The sequence below is a fragment of the Schistocerca nitens genome, chromosome 9 (genome assembly GCF_023898315.1).
Source record: "Schistocerca nitens isolate TAMUIC-IGC-003100 chromosome 9, iqSchNite1.1, whole genome shotgun sequence".
Lineage (NCBI taxonomy): Eukaryota > Metazoa > Arthropoda > Insecta > Orthoptera > Acrididae > Schistocerca > Schistocerca nitens.
This window is the reverse complement of record NC_064622.1, coordinates 412400543-412428477: the sequence shown is the minus strand read 5'-3', so window position 1 is coordinate 412428477 and position 27935 is coordinate 412400543. Positions and strand designations below refer to the sequence as shown.

The 27935-nt window shown below is 43.7% G+C and overlaps 1 protein-coding gene across 1 annotated transcript in view; it reads right to left on the bottom strand.

Moving 5' to 3' along the window:
• The window catches only part of LOC126204281 (protein still life, isoform SIF type 1-like), a 534865-nt gene that overhangs the window by 315702 nt on the left and 191228 nt on the right, over window positions 1-27935 (bottom strand). The window contains exon 9 of the mRNA XM_049938668.1: window positions 21184-21306. Within this exon, the coding sequence (XP_049794625.1) occupies window positions 21184-21306 (123 nt within the window). The remainder of the gene's footprint in view (window positions 1-21183; window positions 21307-27935) is intronic.

Genomic DNA, 27935 nt, shown 5'->3' with positions numbered 1-27935 from the left:
CAAAGCCGGCTTAACTAATTCACCTAGTAAATAGTCAGAACTGATTTTTAGAGTACAAATTCTTGGAAAATAAAATAGGGTGGTTATTCGTAAGATGCACTGAATTTCGACACTCACTATACAGTATTTCATGATTTTTTTTCTTTTTCCAGAGCCAAAGTCATGTAAAGTTTTCGAAAAGATGTTTCCTCCATTTCACTCTACGAGTATATAATGCGTTTATTTAACAGTCTAGAGTTGGGCTTTAGGTCATTTTCAAGTGTTACAATGTCAGCAGCCATCCGACTTGGGTGACATTTTCGCCTGTGACTTGCGTTTAAACAAGTCGGACGATTGTTGACACCTGAAGCCGCGCGGGGTAGCCGCGTGCTCTGAGACGTCCTGCGACGGTCCGCGCGGCTCCCCCCGTCGGAGGTTCGAGTCCTCCCTCGGTCATGGATGTGTTTGTTGTCCTTAGCGTAATTTAAAGTTAGATTACGTAGTGTGTAAGCCTACGGACTGATGATCTCAGTAGTTTGGTCCCATAGGAACTTACCATAAATTACCACCAACACCTGAAAATGGTCTTGGCTGAAATACAGATAGTGAAATAAACATATTCAGTCAAAAGGCGGAAATATGTTTTTGAAGAAGACGCTAAAATTAATTTAGTAAAAAAAAAAGACTGAGTGATGAGAAGCCATTGCGCCGTTGGCGACCGGCCTGTGTGTCATCATTTTCCATATACCATTACTTGGATGCGGTGTAGAGGGGCACCGGATCATTACGCCGGTCTCCGGGACATTTTAAGCATTCGAGCTGACTACAGGCCCACCAAGGAAAATTCCCTGGCAGTACCGGGAACTGAACCTGGATCCCCTACGTAGCCGTCAGACACGCCGACAGCTCAGCTATGGAGGAGAATTAATGGACAGTCCAGTCACACTAATGTGACGACCGCCTATGTTTTACGTCAACGTCCAATAAGAGCACAGCACTAGCTGTGGAAGTAATTTAAAGCGTGTCGGAGGGTTGCGGACAACAGAGCAGTCGTTGCCGTTACACGGAAACGGGGCGTTATGTCTGACGTTCCAAAGGGTATCATTTTTGGCTTTCGGCCTAAGGATGGATGCATTTCCAAAATACACTACTGGCCATTAAAATTGCTACACCAAGAAGAAATGCAGATGATAAACGGGTATTCATTGGACAAATATATTATACTAGAACTGACATGTGATTACATTTTCATACAATTTGGGTGCATAGACTCTGAGAAATCAGTAAACAGATCAACCACCTCTAGCCGTAATAACGGCATTGATACGCCTGGGCATTGAGTCAAAAACAGCTTGGATAGCGTGATCAGGTACAGCTGCCCATGCAGCTTCAACACGATACCACAGTTCGTCAAGAGTAGTGACGGGCAGGTAGGTTAGAAAATTTAAAAAGGGAAATGGATAGGTTAAAGTTAGATATAGTGGGAATTAGTGAAGTTCGGTGGCAGGAGGAACAAGACTTTTGGTCAGGTGAATACAGGGTTATAAACACAAAATCAAATAGGGGCAATGCAGGAGTAGGTTTAATAATGAACAGGAAAATAGGAATGCGGGTAAGCTACTACAAATAGCATAGTGAACGCATTATTGTGGCCAAGATAGATACGAAGCCCACGCCTACCACAGTAGTACAAGTTTATATGCCAACTAGCTCTGCAGATGACGAAGAAATTGAAGAAATGTATGATGAAATAAAAGAAATCATTCAGATAGTGAAGGGAGACGAAAATTTAATAGTCATGGGTGACTAGAATTCGTCGGTAGGAAAAGGGAGAGAATGAAACGTAGTAGGTGAATATGGATTGCGGGTAATAAACGAAAGAGGAAGCCGCCTGGTAGAATTTTGCACAGAACACAACCTAATCATAGCTACCACTTGGTTCAAGAATCATAAAAGAAGGTTGTATACATGGAAGAAGCCTGGAGATACTGACAGGTTTCAGATAGATTATATAATGGTAAGACAGAGATTTAGGAAGCAGGTTTTAAATTGTAAGACATTTCCAGGGGCAGATGTGGACTCTGACCACAATCTATTGGTTATGAACTGTAGATTAAAACTGAAGAAACTGCAAAAAGATGGGAATTTAAGGAGATGGGACCTGGATAAACTGAAAGAACCTGAGGTTGTACAGAGTTTTAGGGAGAGCGTAAGGGAACAAATGACAAGAATAGGGGAAAGAAATACAGTAGAAGAAGAATGGGTAGCTTTGAGGGATGAAGTGGTGAAGGCAGCAGAGGATCAAGTAGGTAAAAAGACGAGGGCTAGTAGAAATACTTGGGTAACAGAAGAAATATTGAATTTAATTGATGAAAGGAGAAAATATAAAAATGCAGTAAATGAAGCAGGCAAAAAGGAATACAAACCTCTCAAAAATGAGATCGACAGGAGTGAAAAATGGCTAAGCAGGGATGGCTAGAGGACAAATGTAAGGATGCAGAGGCTTATCTCACTAGGGGTAAGATAGATACTGCCTACAGGAAAATTAAAGAAACCTTTGGAGAGAAGAGAACCACTTGTATGAATATCAAGAGCTCAGATGGAAACCCAGTTCTAAGCAAAGAAGGGAAAGCAGAAAGGTGGAAGGAGTATATAGAGGGTCTATACAAGGGCGATGTTCTTGAGGACAATATTATGGAAAAGAAGAGGATGTAGATGAAGATGAAATGGGAGATAAGATACTGCGTGAAGAGTTTGACAAAGCACTGAAAGACCTGAGCCGCAACAAAGCTCCGGGAGTAGACAACATTCCATTAGAACTACTGATGGCCTCGGGAGAGCCAGTCCTGACAAAACTCTACCATATGGTGAGCAAGATGTATGAGACAGGCGAAATACCCTCAGACTTCAAGAAGAATATAATAATTCCAATCCCAAAGAAAGCAGGTGTTGACAGATGTGAAAACTACCGAACTATCAGTTTAATAAGTCACGGCTGCAAAATACTGACACGAACTCTTTACAGACGAATGGAAAAACTAGTAGAAGCTGACCTCGGGGAAGATCAGTTTGGATTCCGTAGAAATATTGGAACACGTGAGGCAATACTGAGCCTACGGCTTATCTTAGAAGCTAGATTAAGGAAAGGCAAACCTACGTTCCTAGCATTTGTAGACTTAGAGAAAGCTTTTGACAATGTTGACTGGAATACTCTTTCAAATTCTGAAGGTGGCAGGGGTAAAATACAGGGAGCGAAAAGCTATTTACAATTTGTACAGAAACCAGATGGCAGTTATAAGAGTCGAGGGACATCAAAGGGAAGGAGTGGTTGGGAAGGGAGTGAGACAGGGTTGTAGCCTATCCCCGATGTTATTCAATCTGTATATTGAGCAAGCAGTAAAGGAAACAAAAGAAAAATTCTGAGTAGGTATTAAAATCCACGGAGAAGAAATAAAAACTTTAAGGTTCGCCGATGACATTGTAATTCTGTCAGAGGCAGCAAAGGACTTGGAAGAGCAGTTGAACGGAATGGATAGTGTCTTGAAAGGAGGATATAAGATGAACATCAACAAAAGCTAAACAAGGATAATGGAATGCAGTCGAATTGAATCGGGTGATGCTGAGGGAATTAGACTAGCAAACGAGACACTTGTAGTAGTAAAGGAGTTTTGCTATTTGTGGAGCAAAATAACTGATGATGGTCGAAGTAAAGAGGATATAAAATGTAGACTGACAATGGAAAGGAAAGAATTTCTGAAGAAGAGAAATTTGTTAACTCTAGTATAGATTTAAGTGTCAGGAAGTCGTTTCTGAAAGTATTTGTATGGAGTGTAGCCACGTATGGAAGTGAAACATCGACGATAAATAGTTTAGACAAGAAGAGAATAGAAGCTTTCGAAATGTGGTGCTACAGAAGAATGCTGAAGATTACATGGGTAGATCACATAACTAATGAGGAAGTATTGAATAAGATTGGGGAGAAGAGAAGTTTGTGGTACAACTTGACTAGAAGAAGGGATCGGTTGGTAGGACATGTTGTGAGGCATCAAGGGATCACCAGTTTAGTATTGGAGGGCAGCGTGGAGGGTAAAAATCGTAGAGGGAGATCAAGAGGTGAATACACCAAGCAGATTCAGAAGGTACTGGGAAATGAAGAAGCTTGCACAGGATAGAGTATCATGGAGAGCTGCATCAAATCAGTCTCAGGACTGAAGACCACAGCAACAGTGACTGGCATATTGTGACGAGCCAGTTGCTCGGCCACCATTGACCAGACGTTTTCAGTTGGTGAGAGATCTGGAGAATGTACTGGCCAGGGCAACAGTCGAACATTTTCTCTATCCAGAAAGGCCCGTACAGTATCTGCAACATGCCGTCGTGCATTATCCTGCTGCAATGTAGGGTTTCGCAGGGATCGAATGAAGGTAGAGCCACGGGTCGTAACACATCTGAAATGTAACGTCCACTGTTCAAAGTGCCTTCAGTGCGAACAAGAGGTGAGCGGTACGTGTAACCAATGGCAACCCATACCATCACGCCGGGTGATACGCCAGTATGGCGATGACGAATACACGCTTCCAATGTGCGTTCACCGCGATATCGCCAAACACGGATGCGACCATCATGATGCTGTTAAAAGAACCTGGATTCATCCGAAAAAATGACGTTTTGCCATTCGTGCACCGAGGTTCGTCGTTGAGTACGCCATCGCAGGCACTCCTGTCTGTCATGCAGCGTCAAGGGTAACCGCAGCCATGGTCTCCGAGTTGATAGTCCATGCAGCTGCAAACGTCGTCGAACTGTTCGTGCAGATGGTTGTTGTCTTGCAAACGTCCCCATCTGTTGACTCAGGGATGGAGACGTGGCTGCCCGATCCGTTACAGCCATGCGGATAAGATTCCTGTAATCTCGACTGCTAGTGATACGAGGACGTTGGAATCCAGCACGGCGTTCCGTGTTACCCTCCTGAACTCACCGATTCCATATTCTGCTAATAGTCATTAGATCTCGACCAACGCGAGCAGCAGTGTCGCGATACGATAAACCGCAATCGCGATAGGCTACGATCCGACTTTGATCAAAGTCGGAAACACGATGGTACGCATTTCGCCTCCTTACACGAGGCATCACCACAACGTTTCAGCTGGCAACGCCGGTCAACTGCTGTTTGTGTATGAGAAATCGGTTGGAAACTTTCCTCATCTCAGCACGTTGTAGGCGTCGCCACAGGCGCCAACCTTGTGTGAATGCTCTGAAAAGCTAATCATTTGCATATCACAGCATCGTCTTTCTGTCGGTTAAATTTCGCGTCTGTAGCACGTCATCTTCGTAGTGTAGCAATTTTAATGTGCAGGAGTGTATGCAAACTGTTCGCATTCCGTCGTTGTGGTTGAAGTACACCGTGCATGACAAAATGGCGCTGTTCAAAACCGGCTACTAGGCAACTGCGATGCACCAAGGGCGATAGACGACAAGGGAACAAAATGGCTGCGGAGATGTGTACCGGCGAATAGCCGTGGAGTGTTTGAGCAATTGACCGTGCAAATGAACCAAGCGGCTGCGAGCATTGTCTGCAACTGCCGTTCGGCGACCATTGTTGCATATGGGCGTTCTCAGCAGGCGGCTGGTTCATGCATTCATGCTGACTGCTGCTTATCAGCGACGTATGCTGGGCTGGACTTCGCACGCCAGTACCGCACTCAGTTGTGAGAAGTGCGTTTTCAGATAAATGTAGTTTTATGCTCCATCGGACAATTGGCCGTTGTCATGAATTCCGTGAACCGTCTGATAGTAAACACACTGCAACAATCGTCGGAAGGGTCCAGGAGGGGAATATGTTCCTGACATTCCGGAAGGCACAATGGATCAAGAAAAGAGTGTATCTATCCTTGGTGATTATGTCCATCCATACATGCAGTTTGTTTTTCCTCGCCAAGAGGGCATATACCAGCGGGACAGTGCAACGTGTCACACAGATGGCAGTGCACATGCGTGTTTCGAAGAGTACAAGGATAAGTTTGTCGCACTCCTATGGCGACCAGTCTCCCTGTATTGAAAACGAATAAAAAATCTATGGGACCACCTCGAGTTGGCTGTTCGCGCTATGAATCTTCAACCGAGAAACCTAGCGCAGCCTGCCACGACACTGGAATCAGTATGATTCCACATCCCTGTCGGTACCTTCCAGAACCTCACTGACACTGTTCCTGCCTGGTTCTTCAGGCTTTTGACAGGTGACCACGTTAATGTGACTGGACAGTGTGTGTCTCCCTGCACGATTTTTAACACAGTCAGTAAAACCAAAACCCTTATGCTGTCAGTTAGTCGTCTGTCTGTCTGTCTGTCCAACTGTTAACACCTCTTTTTCTCAGAAACGGGTAGAAGTAAAAAAGGTGAAATTTATGTCACCAACTAGATCTACGGTCCCTTAGCGGTGTGAAAGATGTAAGTTCTAAGTCACATAGGCATGCATATTCAAATTCAGAGATATGTAAACAGGCAGAATACGGCACTGCGGTCAGCAACGACTGTATACACACGTCAAAAAAGTTTTGCATCACTCCGGTTCCCAGAACTCCTGAAGATAGAAGTTGACTGTGGATATTGTATCACAGACGCAGTCCCTTTGACTGTTCAGAGATGTCACTAAACCCGCCCAAAGATATAACCGACCATGTATGAGCAGCGCCTATTAGACGGAGGGGGTCCGACAGCCTTTCAGTTCCAGTCGTTCCACCAGGAAGGAGGTACAGGGCTCGTGTTGTCTGTATTTCAACCATGCCTAGACGGTCAATACCGCAGTTCGATCGCGTCCGCATTGTTACTTTGTGCCAGAAAGGGCTCTCAACAAGGGAAGCGTCCAGGTGTCTCTCAGTGACCAAAGCGATGTTGCCTGGACATGTACATACAGAGAGACAGGAACTTTCGATGACACGCCTCGTTCAGGCCGCCCCACGGGCTGCTACTACCTAAGGATTATGGCTCGGAGGAACCCTGCCAGCAACGCCATGATGTTGAATAATGCTTTTAGTGCAGCTACAGGACATGTTAAGACTCAAACTGTGCGAAATAGGCTGCATGATGCTCAACTTCACACCCGACGTCCATCTTTGCAACAACGACACCATGCTGATAGATACAGATGGGCCCAACAACATGCCGAATGGACCGTTCAGGATTGGCATCACGTTCTCTTCATCGATGAGTGTCGCATATGCCTTCAACCAGACAATCATCGGAGGCGTGTTTGGAGGCAACCCGGTCAGGCTGAACTCCTTAGACACACTGTCCAGCGAGTGCAGCAAGGTGGAGGTTCCCTACTGTTTTGGGGTGGCATTATGTGGGGCCGACGAACGCTGATGGTGGTCACGGAAGGTGCCATAACGACTGTATGATACGTGAATGCCATCCTCCGACCAATGGTGCAACCATAACGGCAGCATATTGGCGAGGCATTCGTCTTCATGGACGACAATTCGCGCGCCCATCGTGCACATATTGTGAATGACTTCCTTCAGGATAACGACATCACTCGACTAGAGTGGCCAGCATGTTCTCCAGAAAAGAACCCTATCAGACATGCGTGGGATAGATTGAAAAGGGCTGTTTATGGACGACGTGACCCACCAACCACTGGGGGATCTACGCCGAATCGCCGTTGAGGAGTGGGAAAATCTGCACCAACAGTGCCTTGATGAGTAGTATACAACGAATAGAGGCATGTATTAATACAAGAGGACGTGCTGCTGGGTATTAGACGTACCGGTGTGTACAACAGCCTGGACCACCACCTCTGAAGGTCTCGCTGTATGATGGTACATGTTGTACCACCATACAGTGAGATGTGGTCTTCATGAGCAATAAAAAGGGCAGAAATGATGTTAATATCTATTCCAATTTTCTGTACAGGTTCCGGAACTCTCAGAACCGAGGTGAGGCAAAACTTTTTTTGATGTGTGTAAGACAACAAGTGTCTGGCCACTTAGATCGGGTACTGCTGCTACAATGGCAGGTTATCAAACTTTAAATGAATTTGATTGTGGTGTCATAGTCGGCGAACGAGCGATGGGATACAGCATCGCCGAGGTAGCGATGAAGTGGTGATTTGCCCGTACGATCATATCACGAATATACCGTGAATATCAGGAATCGCCGGCCGGCCGTCCAAATTGAAAGCACAAGTATTTTGCTGTTAATATGGCTGAGATATTGCGCTGCATTTTTCTGTTGCCACTGCTTTTATCCGGAGAAAGCGACGTACATGTAATTAGGTGGATGCAGTCGTATGCAGCGACAGTGCTTCGCTGAAATTCTCAACGAATAATCGTTTCTAAACGCGGCAACATACGAAAACTCCAGCTTCAAAAGATTAACCAAAATGCCTTTGTTTTAGAGTGTGAAAATATTTAGAAAATATTAGATAAAGTGCAATATCTCGAATCCTTTGACTCTGCAGTGGAGTGTGCGCCGATATGAAACTTCCTGGGAGATTAATACCGCGTGCCGGACCGAGACTCGATCTCGGGACCTTTACCCTTCTCGGGCAAGTGCAGTAGAGCTTCTGTGAAGTTTGGAAGGTAGGAGACGAGGTACTGGCGGAATTGAAGCTGCGGGGTCAGGTAGTGAGTCATGCTTGGGTAGTTCAGTTGGTAGAGCACATGCCCGCAAAGGGTAATGGTCCCAAGTTCGAGTCTCGGTGCGGCACACGGTTTTAATCTGCCACGAAGTTTCAATTACACCGTTGGTAGCGAACCTCTTGACTAATATATGTTTGTGCAGCTTATAATTCAGTCCAATTACGCTACATTAAAAATCGTTAGAATATCAAATAAAACGTCACCACCAAAATGACCGGCTTTTCTAAAAGCAAAAATGCCATATGGGCATTAAAAATAGCACCATATGCCACTGATATTGGACTGTTGGCCTATTGCCGAAGTGGCAAATAAATTCTTTTGAAATACAGCTCATGGTATACAACAAGATGCCCTCTATAAAATACGGATGCTTGACAAAAATTTGGAAACACTACAAACGCAACACATTATCATGCCGAATACGATTGGCATATAGAACAGCTTAAAAGCATCTCAGAATTGATGAATGTTGTATGCTTTTCAAGATGATCTTACATCATTCTTCCTGCAAAATAGTGCCAAATTTAGGTAAAGACGATGGCGGTAGACACCTATTACACGCTCTTCTCTTCGAAATAGGTCTCAAAGGCTCAATAATAGTGAGATCTGTTGATCGCGAGGGCCGGAAGAGATGTGATAATTCATCCTCGTGCTCATAAAACCAATCCTGAACGATGCGAGCTATGTGAACAGGGGCCATTTCGCTTTGGAACACTGTGTCACCATTGGGGAGTGGAATTGTGCCATGATATGGACCAGACCAGGCAAGACGGTGACATAATGTTAAACAGTCATGGGCACTTTCAGAGCAACAATGGAGCCTATCGAATACCATGATATGGCTTCGAAATCGCCACTGAACCCCCGCCATGTTTCAGTCTTGATTCAGTCCTGGGACATAAACTCGGCCAGAGGTTGGAAACAGTGGAAACAAGAATCATCCGGACAAATGACTTCCTTCCATTGCTCCATTGACCTCGGCACCACTTTCTCCTGTTGCATCCCTGGTGTCTGGTTCTGTAATTCAAGTTCGCCTTGTGGAGCTCCCTTCGTGTTGTATTGGTGCTGACACGGTTCGCGAGTGCAACATTTAGTTCTTCAGTGACTTTTGCAGCTGTCATCGTCTTATTTTTCGTCACAATCCCCTTCAATGACCGTCCGTCAAGATCACTCAAAATAGACTTTCGTTCGTGCTGTGCCTTAGCTAAAGGTGTTTTTGAGCTTTTTCCTCTGTGCGGTATACGTCTAAGATACAGTGCCTCTTGAAACACCAGATACGTCGGTTACCTTTGTTACGGAAGCACCCACCATATGAGCACCGAAATTTTCCCACGTTCAGATCCACTTGGCTCCGACGTGGCGCACTCACAAGTACACAGACCACTGTTCTGACCACAACTGTAAGTTGCGACGTATTGAGGACGCTGTAAAGGTGCCTTTCGTGGTCAAAGACAACAGCGCAATCTGCAGGCTTTAATAGCATCTGCATTTATGTTCAAGTATGCGTGTCTCACCCTGTTTCCTTATTTTTATGCAACCCCTTTACTTACAAGCTATGGTGCACTCAGCGCAAGAGATTTTCACAGACATTTTCGCCTCTGATTTCTGTCATTTCTGTTCGCAGTTTCTGGTTATGTGGTAGAGGGATAGCTTTAAAAAACGATAGGAGGAACATCACCTCTGCTGGTGGCTGAATACTTTAATATACCACACAAAACTATATCTGGATAGCCATACGAGGATTTGAGGTCTAAGTACAGTAATAGTTGCACACTGAATGTTTCACAGTTACTGTTACAATCTTCTCGGAAGTGTGGAATGGGCTTAATACGAGGGTAAGTCAATTATTATCCGCAATTTAGTTATGTTGTTGTTTATTTTGGTAGTACTGACGTATTACATCGATGACAGATGATTTATTTATTTGTTGTTACATCTCTTAGACAGAGGATTACCAATTGACAAAGTGGCACATCGTCTGCAAATTAGTCACGGTTCTGCCTACGGAATCATCCACAACAGACTTTTGCACGATGGGTCGCAAAACAACTGCCGGCCTTAGTGGCCGAGCGGTTCTAGGCGCTACAGTCTGGAACCGCGAGACTGCTACGGTCGCAGATTCGAATCCTGCCTCGGGCATGGATGTTTGTGATGTCCTTAGGTTAGTTAGGTTTAAGTAGTTCTAAGTTCTAGGGGACTGATGACATCAGAAGTTAAGTCCCATAGTGCTCAGAGCCATTTGAACCATTTTTGAACCAAAACTACTCAAACAGCTTCATAAACAAACGCGCTCGGAAATCTCCAAAAACATTTGGATCGCTATGGTAACGAAGGGGACAACTTATTAGACGGGATCATTACAAATGACGAAACATCAATACGAGTCGGAGACTAAACACCAGAGTAGGGAATGGAAACATTCAAATTCGCCGTGCAAGGTAAAGTTCAAGACTCAACCGTCCTCAGGAAATCTGATGCTTACCGTTTTTTGGGACGCACAAGGTCCACTACTGGAACATAATGGGGAAAGGGGCACAACAATGACTAGTGCACGCTACAGTGAGATGCTTACTGCCACGCTGAAGCCTGCAATTCGAAGCGAACGCCGAGGATTACTGTCAAAAAGTGTTGTGTAGCTGCACGCCAATGCCCGTCCGCATACTGCTGCCCACACTTCTGAAACGCTCCAGGAACTCAAATTTGAAGTACTGGATCATCCTCCATATAGTCCCGATCTTGCCCTTTCTAACTATCACTAGTTTGGTCCACTCAAACAGGCATTAAGGGGCCGTCGATTTGCCTCGGACGAAGCAGTGAAAGAAGCGGTGCATTCCTGGCTCACAGCTCAACCGAGAACCTTCTTCTATGCGGGCATCAGGAAGCTTGTACAACGATGGACCAAGTGCGTTGAAACTCAAAAAGACTTTAACGAAAAATCACGTTCTTGTAAGTTTCCTATTTGATTACAATAAAATTTTATAACTACTTTGTGGATAATAATTGACTTGTCCTCATACATAAAATTTTCATAAGGAATCCATGTACGGAAATGTACTGTTTGAATGTAAAAGAATGTTGTAGATCAAATAACTTTCAAATCGCCCGCTTTACGGGACACACGTAAAATGAGAAGTGGGCGCCATCATCAGTACAGAATGGCGAAATACGCATTTGAGTACTACACAGGGATGTTGGTAGTTTACAGAAATTTACGGAGAGCCGCAGAACACATGCACGGATAATGTTTTCCGGGACGCCTCAATCCGTCACATCCGTTTTCGTCCGACTGCAACGACTGTGAGAAAAACAGATGCATTCGCAGTTCGCAACTAGGAAGGTTGACTGTGCTGCTCCACGGATGTGCCGTACTCTCTGACTTGAAGAGGACGTCCTTCGTTACGCGGAAAAGAACCCAATGACGAACAGCCGAAATACTTCCCATGAGATGGACATGCCCCACGTGAGCGTTTGGCAAGTTCTTCATGACAAATAGCTCTACCGTTGACGCCGGAAGAACGTTCATCCATTGACTCCGGTAGATTTTCCGCTACGTGTCAATTTATGTATGTGGATTCTACATCACTGAGAAGGTATGGCATAATTTCTACACCCAGTTGTTTTTAGGATGAAGTCCACTTCGTCATGGAGGCTGTTTTCAACTGTTAAAACAGCCAGATTCTACATGAAGAAAATCCTTATGCCACGCATCCACGTGGATTTCAACAACTGTTCAATAGCAGTGTGTGCATTCTTCCATACGGCGTAACGGATCTCAGATACCTCACATTCCTGAAAAAGCTGCTGAAGAAGTACTTGGAATATTCGCCACTGTAGCTCCTCGAGCAAATGTGATTCCAGCGTAATGGCGCAGCCACACGTTTCGCACGTGGCGTCGGCCAACATGTCACCCAGACACACGATGAAAGACAGGTAGGTCGAGCTGGAACAGTTCCTTGGCCACTACGATCACCAGATTTAACTCCTTTCGACTTTTTCTCGCGGGGTCATACGAAGAGTTTCTTGTAAAGATGGGAAAAGACCTCCTTGAACGGATTCCGGTGGCAGTAGATATTAAATTGAACACATCTGGATTTGTTGATAGTGTGCACGAAAGCTTGCGTCGCAGATACACATTGAGCAACGAACAACAGAGTCTCATGTGGAGACGTTCCAGCAGAGCTCAAATGTCAGAGCTCCTCTGTGTGCCTACCGCGAGGTTGGAGATATGAAAATGATGCGATCTTCACACTTATTTTGTATCGAAACGGTACATTTAAGGTCATAGTTACCTTATCACGACTTTATCTACTAAATCCCTTCTACAATCTCCAGAAGCCTTTAATACCAATTGTGAAACGCCGTGTATATTCATTGCTGGACCAAAAGTCCACCTGCGTCTATTGGCTTTGATTCATGATAAACATTTTGTGTGTGAAACATTTGAAGCACATAAACATTGAATATTCATTGAGACAGGTGAGATGTTACCCTTTCCTCAGTCTCAGATGATGATTTAAAGTACGTGGAGGGAATTCTGGTGAAACATTCAGTAAATTAATTTAATAACAATGGCACACAACTCAATAAACAAAACTGAGACTCTAAACTGATGTAGTGACGCGATTATTCTATTATTTATTATTTCACATAATAAATGATGTATATCCGACTTCTCCTATTTTAAAAAAAATTTTAATTCGAACTTGTTAAAAATAGTCTGACATGTACTGAATCACAAAATAATCCGTGTTCACATTGGAGATACACTATCGTACGCAACATACAGCAGCCTATAACATTATGGTATGTGATAATTGTAGACATAAATTTATTTTAAAGGTAAAATAAATTAGTGTACATAGTTTGCCAAATAAATTACTCATTGTTGTAGCAGTAAAGTGTCTAGGTCCCATCATAGTGGATGCATACATGAATGTGTAACCCTCACTCATATTTGTTATAGCAAGCGCTCAAACATCATTACTGGCAAATTGGTACGCTAAGGCTCCCTTAGGGACTCATACTGAAATGTCTGCTTTTGTCCAACATCTAATCGGTGGTGGAGAAAGACTGAAAATTCAACACCATGAATGGAAGTGTGACACAAATTAGCTGTTAGGTTCCACACTAATACAAGAAAAGGTGAATACCAGTGCCTAAATGAGACATTGTGCATTAGAAACAGATCTGTTTCGGACGTCACCCTAGATGTGGCGATTGCTTTTTTCCTGCAGGTAGGAACAATCATGCAAAATTTCTGAAACGACAGCTTTTTTCTCCGTCAGCTAATTTTTTATCCATTATTGGCCAGTTTTAGCTATCATGCGTTTTAAAGAGGTAGATGCAAAGAACAGAAATTATTTACATCCAAGATTGACAAAGAATGGTAAAAATGACCAAATAACAAGAATGACCATTACACCAGGAAAACGAGCCACCAAGTTATTCAGATTGTGCTGATGAGTATGCAAATTTTTCAAGTTAAAAATGTGTTTCACTTGATTATGACAATGGGTGACTTACCTCAGCGTTTCTCCTTAACCTTTAGGTACATGCGACGTTCTACAAGGCACAAAGTTAATGGTAAACAATCGCCACTAGGTCTTTTTCTAGGATATCAATATGCGATTCCGACATTGTTCTGAACCTTCCCTGGAATGGTGTATAAAGCTTCACCGGAGATTTTTGTAGCGTTATAGAGAATATGAATGAGATGCCTCCTTATGGTTAGGAAAAAAAAGCTTTGTAGCACTGTAGTAAGGCACCTGACTCGTGTTCACAAAGACAGTTGTTCGAATTCCTAACCAGATTTAAATTTTACGTGATTTAGGAAAATCAGCCTACGCGAATGCGGGATGGTTCCTTAGAAAGTCCACAGCCGATTTCTTTCCCCTTCCTTTCCGAATCGTCAGCGAGGTGACGCTGAACCCTAACATTCTTCCTTCAATATATGAGGTGTGTTCACTAAATAACAGAGTTTTCTTTTCTGAAAATAATTTTATTTATTCCTCTATATTCGTGCTACCCCCTTCGGAATGGTCACCATGTCACTTATCACGTCGCATCTTCCAATTCCTGAAATTCTTCCGGAACTCGGTGTTAGGGATAGCACTTAGCTCTTTTAGAGGTTCATTTTGAATATCATCTGTATTTCCAAAATAACGGCCTTTTAAGGTTTCTTTAATTTTCGGAACGTCTGCAGCCCGTGGTCGTGCGGTAGCGTTCTCGCTTCCCGCGCCCGGGTTCGATTCCCGGCGGTGTCAGGGATTTTCAGGGATTTTCTCTGCCTCGTGATGACTGGGTGTTGTGTGATATCCTTAGGTTAGTTAGGTTTAAGTAGGTCTAAGTTCTAGGGGACTGATGACCATAGATGTTAAGTCCCATAGTGCTCAGAGCCATTTGAACCATTTAATTTTCGGAACAGACAACGTTATGTGGCGACCATCTCTGGTGAGTATGGAAGCTGGGGTTATTACTACATTATTATTTTTGGGGAAAAATTTACGAAATGTGGGTAGGTTCATTATCGTAGTGGAAGAGCCAAGAAATGTTTCTCTCGAAATCAGCGTGCTTGGTTTCTTTTCTTACTGCTTCACGCAAAAGGCGGTGAACTGTAAGTAGTACTCCTTACTAATCGTTTGACCTTTTGGCAGAAATTCATTCAGCACTAAGCTGAAATCGAAGAAGACAGTGCGCACAACCTTCACATGTCTCCGCTCTTGTCGAGATTTTTTCGGTCTTGGCGTTCTGATACGACTGAGCCTTAGTTTCGACATCATATTCGTAAACCGACGTTTCAGCACTTATGATGACACGTTTCAGTAGCCTGCTTACATGTCAACATCAAGAGCGCTTCTCCGGTCATTATTCAGGACGTCCAGAGCGCTCGTAATTTTCAGTACCTTCTACGACATTTTTCGAGACGCTTGTGCCACTCTTAAACCTTGTTTCGCTTACACGAATATTTATCAACCTTGCCGTACTCTGTTTCGTTGTTTATGCAATATGTGATAAAAATTCTCTGATCCATTTTTATACTGAACAAATAATAGCATGTACTAGCGAAACGCTTGTATCCACTCGGATATCCGAGCACGTTAGCACACCGCTTCCTGGATTCGGGGAGGAGCACCGGCCCCGTATCGAATGCACCCGGCGGCCAGTTTCCTGCATCCGAGGAGTTGAATACCGGGATGCTACCCACGTCCCACGTCAATTATACACTTCGAAAAGACTCACAATACGTTCTCACACTTTCACATGCGACAACACCACACTCAGATATATGGATCACACAAATTTCTTTTCAGGGGAATGGGTGGTGGCAGGATTAGGATCCGGCTACACTCTACCACTTCTTTTTCTTGTGCCTTTGTCCTGATTCTGAGCAGGATCGGCGTGTTTGTTGACGGATTTTGCTTGGTTAGTTTAAGGGGTAGCCGGATGCCCTTTCTGTCGCCACCCCGCTTCGCCCATAGACGGAATATGAGTGCCTCAACTATCTACGTGTGCACGTGAGCGAGTTTCTAAATATGTGAGTATCGTGTAAGAGAGACGAGACTTCCGTACCCGGCCGGTAATCACCTAGCAATGTGGGAAACCGCGTAAAAACCACATCCAGGTTGACCGTCAGACCGACCCTCGTCGTTAACCCACCTGGCAGATTCAATCAGGGACTGACGTACCTCCCCGTTCCGAAAGCGGCGGTTTAACACGCAGGGCTATTCGGGCGGATTGGCTACCGTCTATCAGTAACACTGCCAAATCCAGCTTGACATGCCGACTCTGTGACGGTACGGGAGAAGGCCAGAAAGAGTCTACCAAAACACTTGCCACCTTTTTGATAGCTGACAAAAGACAAAGTAACGGACATGGTTAACGTTGTACATATATATTTAATTCTTTATTTGTTTAACCTGATATGATTGGGGCCATGAGGCCATTTGTTACATCGGACCATTGTTTCACACATACAGTACCTTTTGTACATCATAGCTACCTAACAAATAACAATTTTAATACGACAAATAGAATTAAAATGATTTGAGTGTCTGAAATGGCAATGTGAGTAAATAGTAGCATGAACTGGTCAACTTAAGACTGGAAGTACTTTTACTACTACAGCTGATGCCACAAATGTGATAATAATAATAATAATAATAGCGGCAAATATAAAAACGTTTATTCGTGTAAAAGATAGATATTTCTGATATAGCAGGTTCTGGGTAAAGGAAATTTCACGAGACTGCATCGGCTAAGAATACTGGTAAATGAGAAAGATCTGATTGGAAAGACGTTTGTACAAGGGTAACGAGTGCCACGGGGACAGTGGTAATGCTTATTGTCGCCTTAGTAGATATGTCATTAACTGTCTCCTAAAACTTCAGATGTTATTCTGTTCTCTACTATAATGTGGGAGGTTATTCCAGAGTCGGGTTCCTGCTGTTGAGAAGGACTTGGAGAAAGTGGTTGAACTAGGGAATGGGACGGAGAAGATTCGGTCAAAGAGCCGATCATCAGAGATATAACGAGCACAGACAGTCATAACCACTTCCAGGTACCATGAGCTTTTCTGAAAAAGGCCTTGCATGATAACATCACTGTTATCAATAACTGGAAGCGTAAGTGTGTGTACAAGTTTTTTTTTTCAAGTCAAGAGGAATGAGGCTTTCATACTTTTGTAGGGCATGTAGAGATGCTGAGGCCTACTTGCAAACTGCAGTTGTATGCTCATTCCAATTTAGATTTTGCGAAAAAGAGACGTTTATATTTGCCTCATTTATGGCTAAAGATGGTAGGATTCCCGATATTTAGGACTAATGAGCCTAGAATGACCAATCAGATTCCGTTTGGGCTTTGGTTGAGTTGAGGTTTAACCATATGTCCTGCACACATTTTGATAGTGCACACAGGTCGATATCGACATTTTCGATGGATGTCTTCAAGTTCATTGGTTATGCACTTACGAGGGGAGGCCACGACGCCGGGATCACACATTTCCTTCAATCTCTGTACGCCTTTAGTATGCCAGTAAAACAAAATGATGTGCAAGCAGTAAGGGGCATTACTCTGACAATTCCGAGAAAATCGGAAGAGAAGTTTTACGCGTCTATTATGTGGGTTATGCATCTGTGCTTAGGTGCCGGCCGATAGTGTTCTTGGTGGGTGAGTGAAAGCCGGCATGATAGCTCAGCGTGTTCGGTCAGAGAGCTGCATGCTCTCGGTGGTAAAAAATTGACTGAAGGGATCAACAACGAACTTCAACGGATGTCATGTAACGTCCGCTGCGACCAATAACAACGAACAACAACGAACAAAATTTCAAAAAGAGAAAGTGATTGGCCTTCGAGATTCGTAAGACGAACGTGTATGAGGCGGCGGTTTGGCTCCCTCTCGCATTCAATCATTAATCTATTTTTTCAGCACTGGTCATATTATTCACTTTATATGACATTTGAGCCGGCCGGGTAGCCGAGAGGTTCTAGGCACTACAGTCTGGAACCGCGACACCGCTACGGTCGCAGGTTCGAATCCTGCCTCGGGCATGGATGTGTGTGATGTGTTTAGGTTACTTACGTTTAAGTGGTTCTAAGTTCTAGGGGATGATGGCCTCAGAAGTTAAGTCCCATAGTGCTCAGAGCCATTTTTTGACATTTGAGAGATAATATAACCAAAAGAAGAAACACTTTTATTTGCATGAAGTCACAGTTTATGTTTTCCGTGACTGTATGACAATTACCATACTGCAACGTGTGATGTCGATAGCACATCCGAAGAGTAAATGCACATTACTCTTGTGGTCCGGAACATTGCGACTTTGTGTATTACTGATTGTGAATAACGTCATTGGTATGATTATTTATCGAAGTTTGACATGGGCTACCCACGCCTGTCCCTCGTGTTTGAAAATTTAATTACAAATTGTAAATAATCAAATAACATATGAAATTCACTACACCTTCATGAAAACGCACGTGTTTTTTTTTTTCATTACATTATCTCTCAGATGTCATATAACTTAAATAATGTGACAAGTGTCGAAAAAAATTTACATTGAAAAGTGAGTGATATCGGGATTCGAATAATCGCCTGGCCTACGATGCACTTGGGCAACGGTCTTGCCGCAGTGGATACAGCGCTGCCCGTCAGATCACCGACGGCGGTCGGACGGTCCCGAAGGGCCACTGAAGGCCTGATGATGGAGAGCTACGATGCACTTGCTACGCGCGAAAAATAACCGCTTAACCACAATAACTTTCAGAGTATGCAGACACAATAGCGCCTTTTTTTAGCAATCATATACAACTGCTCACTTGACGAAAGGTCTGTTCCTAAAGACTGGAAAGTAGCACAGTCAGTTCACACCAATATTCAAGAAAGGAAATAGGAGTAATCCATTGAATTACAGATCCATATCACCGACCTCAATTTGCAGTAGGATTTTGCAGCATATACTGCACTCGAACATTATGACTCACCTTGAAGAAAATGACTCATTGATACATAACCAACACGGCTTCAGAAAATATCGCTCTTGTGCAACACAGCTAGCTCTTTATTCCCATGAAGCAATGAGTGCTGTCGACAAGGGATCTCAAATCGATTCCATATTCCTAGATTTCCAGAAGGCTTTTCATATCGTTCCTCACAAGCGACTATTAATCAAGTTGCGTGCATGTGCAGCATCGTCTCAGTTGTGTGACTGGATTCGTGATTTTTTCTTAGAAAGGTCACAATTCGTAGTGACAGACGGTAAATCATCGAGTAGAACAGAAGTGATATCTGGCGTTCCGCAAGGTAGTGACATAGGCCCTCTGCTGTTCCTGATTTACATAAATGATCTAGGTCATAATCTGAGCAGCCCCCGTACATTGTTTGCAGATGACACTGTAATTTACCGTCTAGTAAAATCATCAGACGATCAATTCCAATTACAAAATGATCTATAGAGAATTTCTGTACGGTGCGAAAAGTGGGGATAGGCACTAAACAAAGAAAAGTGCCAGGTCATCCACATGCGTACTAAAAGAAATCCGATAATTTTTGGGTATGCGATAAATCGCACAAATATAAAGGCTGTCAAATCGACTAAATACCTAGGAATTACAATTACGAGCAAGTTAAATTGGAAAGACGACATAGATAACATTGTGGGGAAGGCGAAACAAAGAGTACGCTTTGTTGGCAGAACACTTAGAAGATGCGACAAACGCACTAAAGAGACAACCTACATTACACTTGTCCGTCCTCTGCTGGAATACTGCTGCGCGGTATGGGATCCTTACCAGGTAGGGTTGACGGAGGACATCGAAAAAGTGCAAAGAAGGGCAGCTCGTTTTGTGTTATCGCGCAATAGGGGTGAGAGTGTCACTGATATGATACGCGAGTTGGGGGCGGCAGTCACTGAAACAAAGGCGGTTTTCTTTGCGGCGAGATCTATTTGCGAAATTTCAATCGCCACCTTTCTCTTCTGAATGTGAAAATATTTTGTTGACACCCACCTACGTAGGGAGAAATGATCGTCATAATAAAACAAGAGAAATCAGAGCTCGAACGGAAAGATTTAGGTGCTCCTTTTTCGCATGTGCCATTCGAGAGTGGAATGGTAGAGAAGTAGTATGAAAATGGTTCGATGAACCCTCTGCTAGGCACTTAAGAGTGAATTGCAGAGTAACCATGTAGATGTAGATGTAGAGGTATCGCTATCTGTACCTACGCACAGGTACGTCACTTACATGACAGGCTCGTTGAATTATTCTTGCCATTTTCTCGGAATTGCCAGAATAGTGCGCCTTGCTGCTTGCACATTATGTTGTTTTAATGGCCCACTGCCCGCCTCCTTAGCGTAGCGGTAGCGTTACCGCCTACCAGGCAGGGGGCCGGGTTCGATTCCCAGCAGGGGACTGTGTGTTGTGTGTCCTTCATCATCATTTGCATCATCATTGACCCGCAAGTCGCCGATGTGGCGTCACCTAAAAAGGACTTGCAATACGGCGGCCGAACTCCCCCGAATGAGGCCTCATGGCCAACAATGCCATACGATCATTTCCATTTCCAATGGCCCTCTAAAGGTGTACAAAGTTTAAAGTAAACTCGTGATTCCAATATCGTTTCCTCCCCTTTTAGATACAACTGGAGGTCATCATAGTACATGTGGTATTTGTAGCACGACACGTCATTGACATACAATGAAAAGAGTACAGGACCTAAAACCAAGCCTGGGGGGCGGCTGACAGCACCTGCCTCCACTGTGACGTAATGGTGCTGGTCACGAGGCACTGATTGCGAGACGTCACGTGTGGTTGAAATTGCTAACCAACACAAAAAAATCGTGCGAATCAGACTAATTACAATTCGCGAAATTGCATAGTTTCCTGTTAATTTTTGAACACATCTCGTACTGTTGCTGGCAACCTCGTCGGTAAATGATAAAGTGCGTGCGAGCCCAGTGAGGCTGCATACGGCTGGTAGCGCCGAAGCAGTGAAGGACGCAGAGGAGACGGGGGCCGCCCAGGGAAAGGTTGGGGCCAGAGTGGTGGGTGGCAGTGGGTGGGTGCCCCCCTCGTACCTGGAGTTGTGGTCGCTGAGGTAGCCGGCGTCTCGGTCGCGCTCCCTCTCTCGCTCCCTCTCCCGCTCTCGCAGCAGCTCGTTGCGGTCGCTGTAGTAGCCCTCGCGGTCTCTGTCCCGGTACCTGCAACAACAGCACCAGCAAGCGGCGTACAGTCACTGCACGCAGCATCTGCACAGCAGCTAAGCTGTGCGGGCGCCCTCCAAAACTGTAGGGTTCAAGCTTCTGAGGGCCACAACACATTCTGTAATTAGGCGTAATTATACAGAGGAACAATCAGTGGGGATGGCTGTCACAGGAGCAGTCTTGGGATGGGAAAAACCGACCCGTTAAAACTGATATCTGTATTTCAATTATTCAAAAACAGTCTTAATCGCATTCATTATTATTATACCGCCAACCGGTCTCAACCCGACGTAGTGGTCGTCTTCTGGGTGTTTACACTGTGAAATTATAGATATCCGTCAGAAATTGATTGCCGCTGGGGGTGTTGCCGTCTATTCACGTGATCTCAGCACGCTATTTAAGCCCATACGAAGGGTTAGCCTCGCATAGTTTCCTGCCGTTATGTTGACAGGAGTGGCACCACCAGCAGTCGATCAATGGGTAACACATTTTAAATTTACGTAATTTTTGCTGTTGTATAATGGAGTCTTTCTCACGGATATCTATAATTTCACAGTGTACACGCCCAGAAGATGACCCCTACGTCGGGTTGAAACCGGTTGGCGGTATAATAATAATAAATGCGATTAAGACTGTTTTTGAATAACTGATTAATCATACTAATCGCTGCATCATCTCCACAACCATGTTGTCCAAAAACCTGTATTTCAGTTCTGAATAACCAGTATTTTTCTGTATTTGGTCTGGGTTATAAGAAGTATTTTTATTTTTTACTAATAATCGATTACGAACTGATGTATCAATTTACCATGCCAGTGGTGTTGAAATTTTCAATTATTAAATAAAACTTTTTTTTTTAAAAAAAAGCAGCAAGTTTGGAGGAAGTTCTGTGGCTTCTGAAAGCTTCGTATCGTTTTTGAATCACATAGTTCCTGATTAAAGGAGTCCGCTTACAGATCAACAAATTGCAGAACGATATTTGTGAACAATTTGGGGAATAAATATCGGCTAATACAGTAAATCAGCACTGAAATTTTAATTTCAATTTATTGTGTAACTGTTTCTGGTGAGTGTTGTCTTTTGCTTATTATCTAACTTATTCATCTGAACTTTTCAAAGAGCATGTTTTATTCTGTCAGTAAAAAATCACTTCTACTGAGATTCCCATAGAAAGTAAAAATATATACAGGATGGTCGGAAATTCCCGTTACAGACTTCTAGGGCTTGTAGAGGGGAGTGAGTACGTCGTATTTTGAACAGGAACCCATGACCGGAAACGTCATCCACCGTGACTACAGAGCGTCAAAATTATAGGCGCGGGATTCTGTAAATGTACGTATACACAGGGTGATTCCGTGATGATGTTACAGAACGATAAATGTGTTTATTTCAAGTAAGCATCCCTGTATCGGAAACGAACGAGTCGAAAGACGAAAACCGTTCTGATACCTCTGACAGTGGAATACATGTACCGGTTCTTGTATTGCGAAGAGAGTAGGGCTGGTAACTTTCAGTGGTGGTAGTGTGGGACGAAAACGAGAAAAAATGTCCAGTAATCGTGGGCTCTAAAGTGCGTACCTTAACAGCCATGAGCACTTGCTCAGTAGAGGAGATGTGTTTCACATTAGCGAAGATGAACTAATGGTCATAACTCCTCAGGTACGCAATTTAGAGCCCACGTTTACTGGACATTTTTTCTCGTTTTTGTCCCACACTACCACCACTGAAAGTTACCAACCCTTCACACTTCTCAACACAAGAACCGGTGCATGTATTCAACTATCAGACTATCAGAACGGTTTTCGTTTATAACTTTCGACACGTTCGTTTCCGCTACAGGTACCCTTACTTGAAATTAATACATTTATCGTTCTCCATCATCCTAGAAAGTCTGTAACATCATAACGGAATCACCCCTTGTATACGTACATTTACAGACGCCCGCGCCTAAAACTTTGACGTCCTGTAGTCACGGTGGATGTCGTTTCCGGACATGGGTTCTTATTCAGAATACGATGTACTCACTCCCTTCTGCAAGTCCTAGAAGTCTCTAACGGGAATTTCCGACCAACCTGTATATTCGCTAAAACACAGGTTTTTCATTTAAAATAAAGAAAAAGTGTGCTACAAATTTCACACAAAAGCTTGAAATAACGCAAGAGAAATAAAGTAATGACAACAGTAATAAAATAAAAAACTTTACAATTCATTCGTAGTTTGGAATAAGAACACAAAACAGCTTATCTGCTGCCTTTGTCTGCATACCATACCTTTATATGTTTCTAGCTCTTGGGAACACACAACACGAAAAACAGAGATCTCTAACCTCAATTTTCACCCGTTAGGACACATTATTCTTATGATTTTCGAACAGAGATTTAAAAATTAGAAGCTGTAGCGGAATACTGGTGAGTATTTTGTAGTGCTGAACCCCTCACTACTTTTCAAGCAAAGCAGAAAACGGTAGATGGACTAAATTTTTTTATGTATGTATTTTATTTGCGATTTCTAGTTCATGTAACTTGAAACGTATGGTATAAATGTGTCACAGACTCACAGACTCTCAATCTTTGTTCGAGCTCTAGGTTTACTTCTTAAATAACAGCAATAAGAAAATCAAAAATCGGTTATTTCAGAAACCGGTTGTTTTGAGCAGTTTTAACAATCAGGTTATACTGGATATGGAAAACCGGTGAAAACAAAAAACGGTTGTTTCTGTGACAACCGCCGGTCGGCGTGGCCGAGCGGTTCTAGGCGCTACAGTCTGGAACCGCACGAGCGCTACGGTCGCAGGTTCGAATCCAGCCTCGGGCATGGGTGTGTGTGATGTCCTTAGGTTAGTTAGGTTTAAGTAGTTCTAAGTTCTAGGGAACTGATGACCTCAGAAGTTAAGTCCCATAGTGCTCAGAGGCATTTGAACCATCAGCGACAACCGCCATCCTTAAAGCGATCCCCTGCCTTCCCTTACTCCCACAACAGATACTCGATCACCTAGTGGCAGTTGCTGGTTTTCTAGTGTAACAACTACAAAGCGATACAAAAATTTTATATTCAGCATTTCATATAATTATTGACCTAATTGAAAAATTAATAATCCTCTCATGATCTAATCATTAACTGGTATAACCTTACGTCAACGTTTTAACACGTTGACTAAAGTATGAGAGTTAAAATCTCTGTACACAGAGTGATTCTTTGATGATGTTACAGATTTGCACGGTTGATGAGGGGACTAAATGTATCAATTTGAGGTAAGGGAACATGCTCTGGACGCGACTAATTCGGAAGTTATAAGCGTAAATCCTTCTGACACCTCTGACTGTGGAATACACGTATGAGTACTGTTGCTGCTTAGGTTGCATGGTAGGCAATTCCTAGGAGCACTTAGGTGTACAGCTAATCTACTGTAGATGGCATACTGTGTACTGACATGAGCAGTTCTGGTGTAAAATGTCTGTACTATAGTAGATTGCACACTGTGTCTACAAGTTTAAGTACTAACTTCGACCAGGCCCTAACCAAATTGAATTGTATCTGATGACGTAACTTGTAGACCGTTTTAGAGCACGGGGAAGCATATTAAAGCAGCAGAGAAGCTGAAAGTTTGTACAGGGCCAAGTATCCACGTAGAAGACACCGGGTTCACGCCATGTTTCCCAGACTGTTGCAAAGATTAAGCCACAGGGCAGCTGGTACCACAGTAGAACGTCTGAGGAGGACGACGAACTACACGGACATCCAATTTACAAGATGCAGTGCTTGATCGAATGGATGAGGCATCTGCAGTCAGCATTCGATCAGCTGCACCTTAAATTAATGTCTCGCAGAGTACTGTGTGACGAGTATTACGGGAAATAAGGCTACACACCTGCCATCCAGGCAGTGCATGCTTTTTTTCCTCGCCTCGTTTTTAGCCAACGCTTCTTGCAGCGCCTTACAGTCGACACTCACTATCATGTGCATGTACTTTTCATGGATGAAACCTTGGTTCACCAGAGATGGAATTCTAAATAGTCACAACAGTAACACCTATGCCGATGAGAGTCCCAACACTGCAGTTGCGAAGACCTGTCAATGTAGATTATGAAAGAGTGATCAGGCATAATTAATGATTACGTACTAGACCCACTCCTTATTCCTCTCCACTTAAACGCAGCAACGCATACAGTGCTGATCGAGAGACATACCCGCCAGTTTTCTGAAAGATGTCCCACCTGTTTTTCGTCAGCAGATGTGGTTCCAGTATAATGATGCCCCATATGACTATGAACACTTGGATCAGAAATTCTCTGAGAGGTGAATATGTAGCAGAAGTCCTGTTTCGTGGCCAGCAAGGTAGCTGATATCACCCCACTTCATCTGTTTATGTGGAGCCAGGTGAAAGTTATTGCGTACGAGACGCCTGTCGACACTGAAAAGGATCTCTTGAAACATTTCTCGCTGCCTGGGACACTGTTCAGAAGACATCAGGGATATCAGAAGTGGTATGACAAAACTTTGTGCGCCGATGCCATGCCTGCACTGATGATGGGGTACGGCATTTTGAAGAACCGTCATAAATGTAGCTGCTTGTGAAACTTGTACAGGTAATGGAATTCATTATTGCTGTACCGTAAACTTACGACTCTCGATCTCTCTGACATCAGGTTACGTGCGCCGTTAGTAGTCCGTCTAATGGGGAAATTATGTAAGGGTGTTGGGGAGTATCCAGCGGGAAGTCTATACGTCGTAATTAGGAGGCAGAAGTTGGCACCATTAGCTTGAGCACTGCGCGAGGCTAAGGCGGAACTTCAGTAGAGTTTCGCTTACAATTTTACAGTCGGTCGTTTCCTAACTAGTGTCTTTTACCTGAAATCGACAGATTTACCCTTCTCCGTCACCCCTAAATGTTGGTAATGTGGTGTCACCGCCAGACACCACACTTGCTAGGTGGTAGCTTTAAAACGGCCGCGGTCCATTAGTACATGTCGGACCCGCGTGTCGCCCCTGTCAGTGATCGCAGACCGAGCGCCACCACACGGCAGGTCTCGAGAGACGGACTAGCACTAGCCCCAGTTGTACGGACGACGTAGCTAGCGATGCACACTGACGAAGCCTCGCTCATTTGCAGAGCCGATAGTTAGAATAGCCTTCAGCTAAGTCAATGGCTACGACCTAGCAAGGCGCCATTAGCATTACACAGCTTGTATCTAAAGAGTCTCATTTGTATCGTCAAGAGCGATGTACCACGAGGATGGATTAAAGTTAAGTATTCCAGGAGCTACGTACTTTTCTTTATAGCATTCATTACGTATCCTGTTTCAGACCTATCTACTAGCCTGCGTGAGTTAACGCGTGCCTTTCGGCTACTTCCAAGTGGCGTGGTTGTCTTACTACGCCACAACAGGTAACATCATCAATGGATCACACCGTGTGTCTTGAGACAGCGTAACTCAAATCGCGCAAATTATCGAGACTGTATACGGCATAGCGAGTGCAAACATGTTTTCACAAATAATTGCAAATCTTTACGAAACATTTTCTCGGTCACCCCTCAACACCCCCCCCCCCCCAACCTGATTATGAACGGAAAAAAGTTTATCCCTTGCTACATTTTCGTTGTTCATGCACTGAAACTGCAGCATTAGGCATGAAGTTTAAATTTAATGCGTCTTTGTTACAGACTATTCGTCACACATTTTGCAGGCATTATCACGTATACCACTTAATTTATATGCAAAATTCTACCATCGTCCGACACAGAGTTCTGAAGATAAGCATTTAGATGCGTGAGAACTATCTATTCTTAAAGCGGAGCGCAAATTATACGGACTGCACTCAACCAGAGATAGATACTATCTAGAGTTTGAAAATGAGAGCAGTTATCGACTTCTAACGAATCTTAAACATCGTTACATCCATTTTACAATCTTCTTCTCCTTTACTGGCCAAAAGTAAATTAAAGGAAAACAGTTTGTCACTCACTAAATATTCGTTGCTCTGGCGGTAAAACTTAGCATCAAAATGGCATTGTAATTTATTTTTTGTTTATCACTTATTCTATTCATTACCCATTTTACAGACAATATGCAAATATACTAATCAATCTGCATCCAATATTTCACCATTCTACGACAACGACACATAGTTTAGGAGAAAAGCTAATTTTTCAGAAAAAGGTATGTACACTATGTACACAGAAAAAGGTATGTATCAAAAGTATCCGCACATCTCCAAAAACATACGTTTTTCATATTAGGTGCATTGTGCTGCCACCTACTGCCAGGTACTCCGTATAAGTGACCTCAGTAGTCATTAGACATCGTGAGAGAGCAGAACTCATGGACTTCGAGCGAGGTTAGGTGATTGGGTGGCACTTCTGTCATACGTCTGTAAGCGAGATTTCCACACTCCTAAACGTCCCTAGGTCCGCTGTTTCCGATGTGATGGTGAAGCGGAAACGTGAAGGGGCATGTACACCACAGAAGCGTATAGGGCGACCTCGTCTGTTGACTGACAGAGACCGCCGACAACTGAAGAGTGTCGTAATGTGCAACAGGCAGACATCTATCCAGACCATTACACAGGAATTTCAAACTGCATCAGGATCCACTGCAAGCACTGTGACAGTTAGGCGGGAGGTGAGA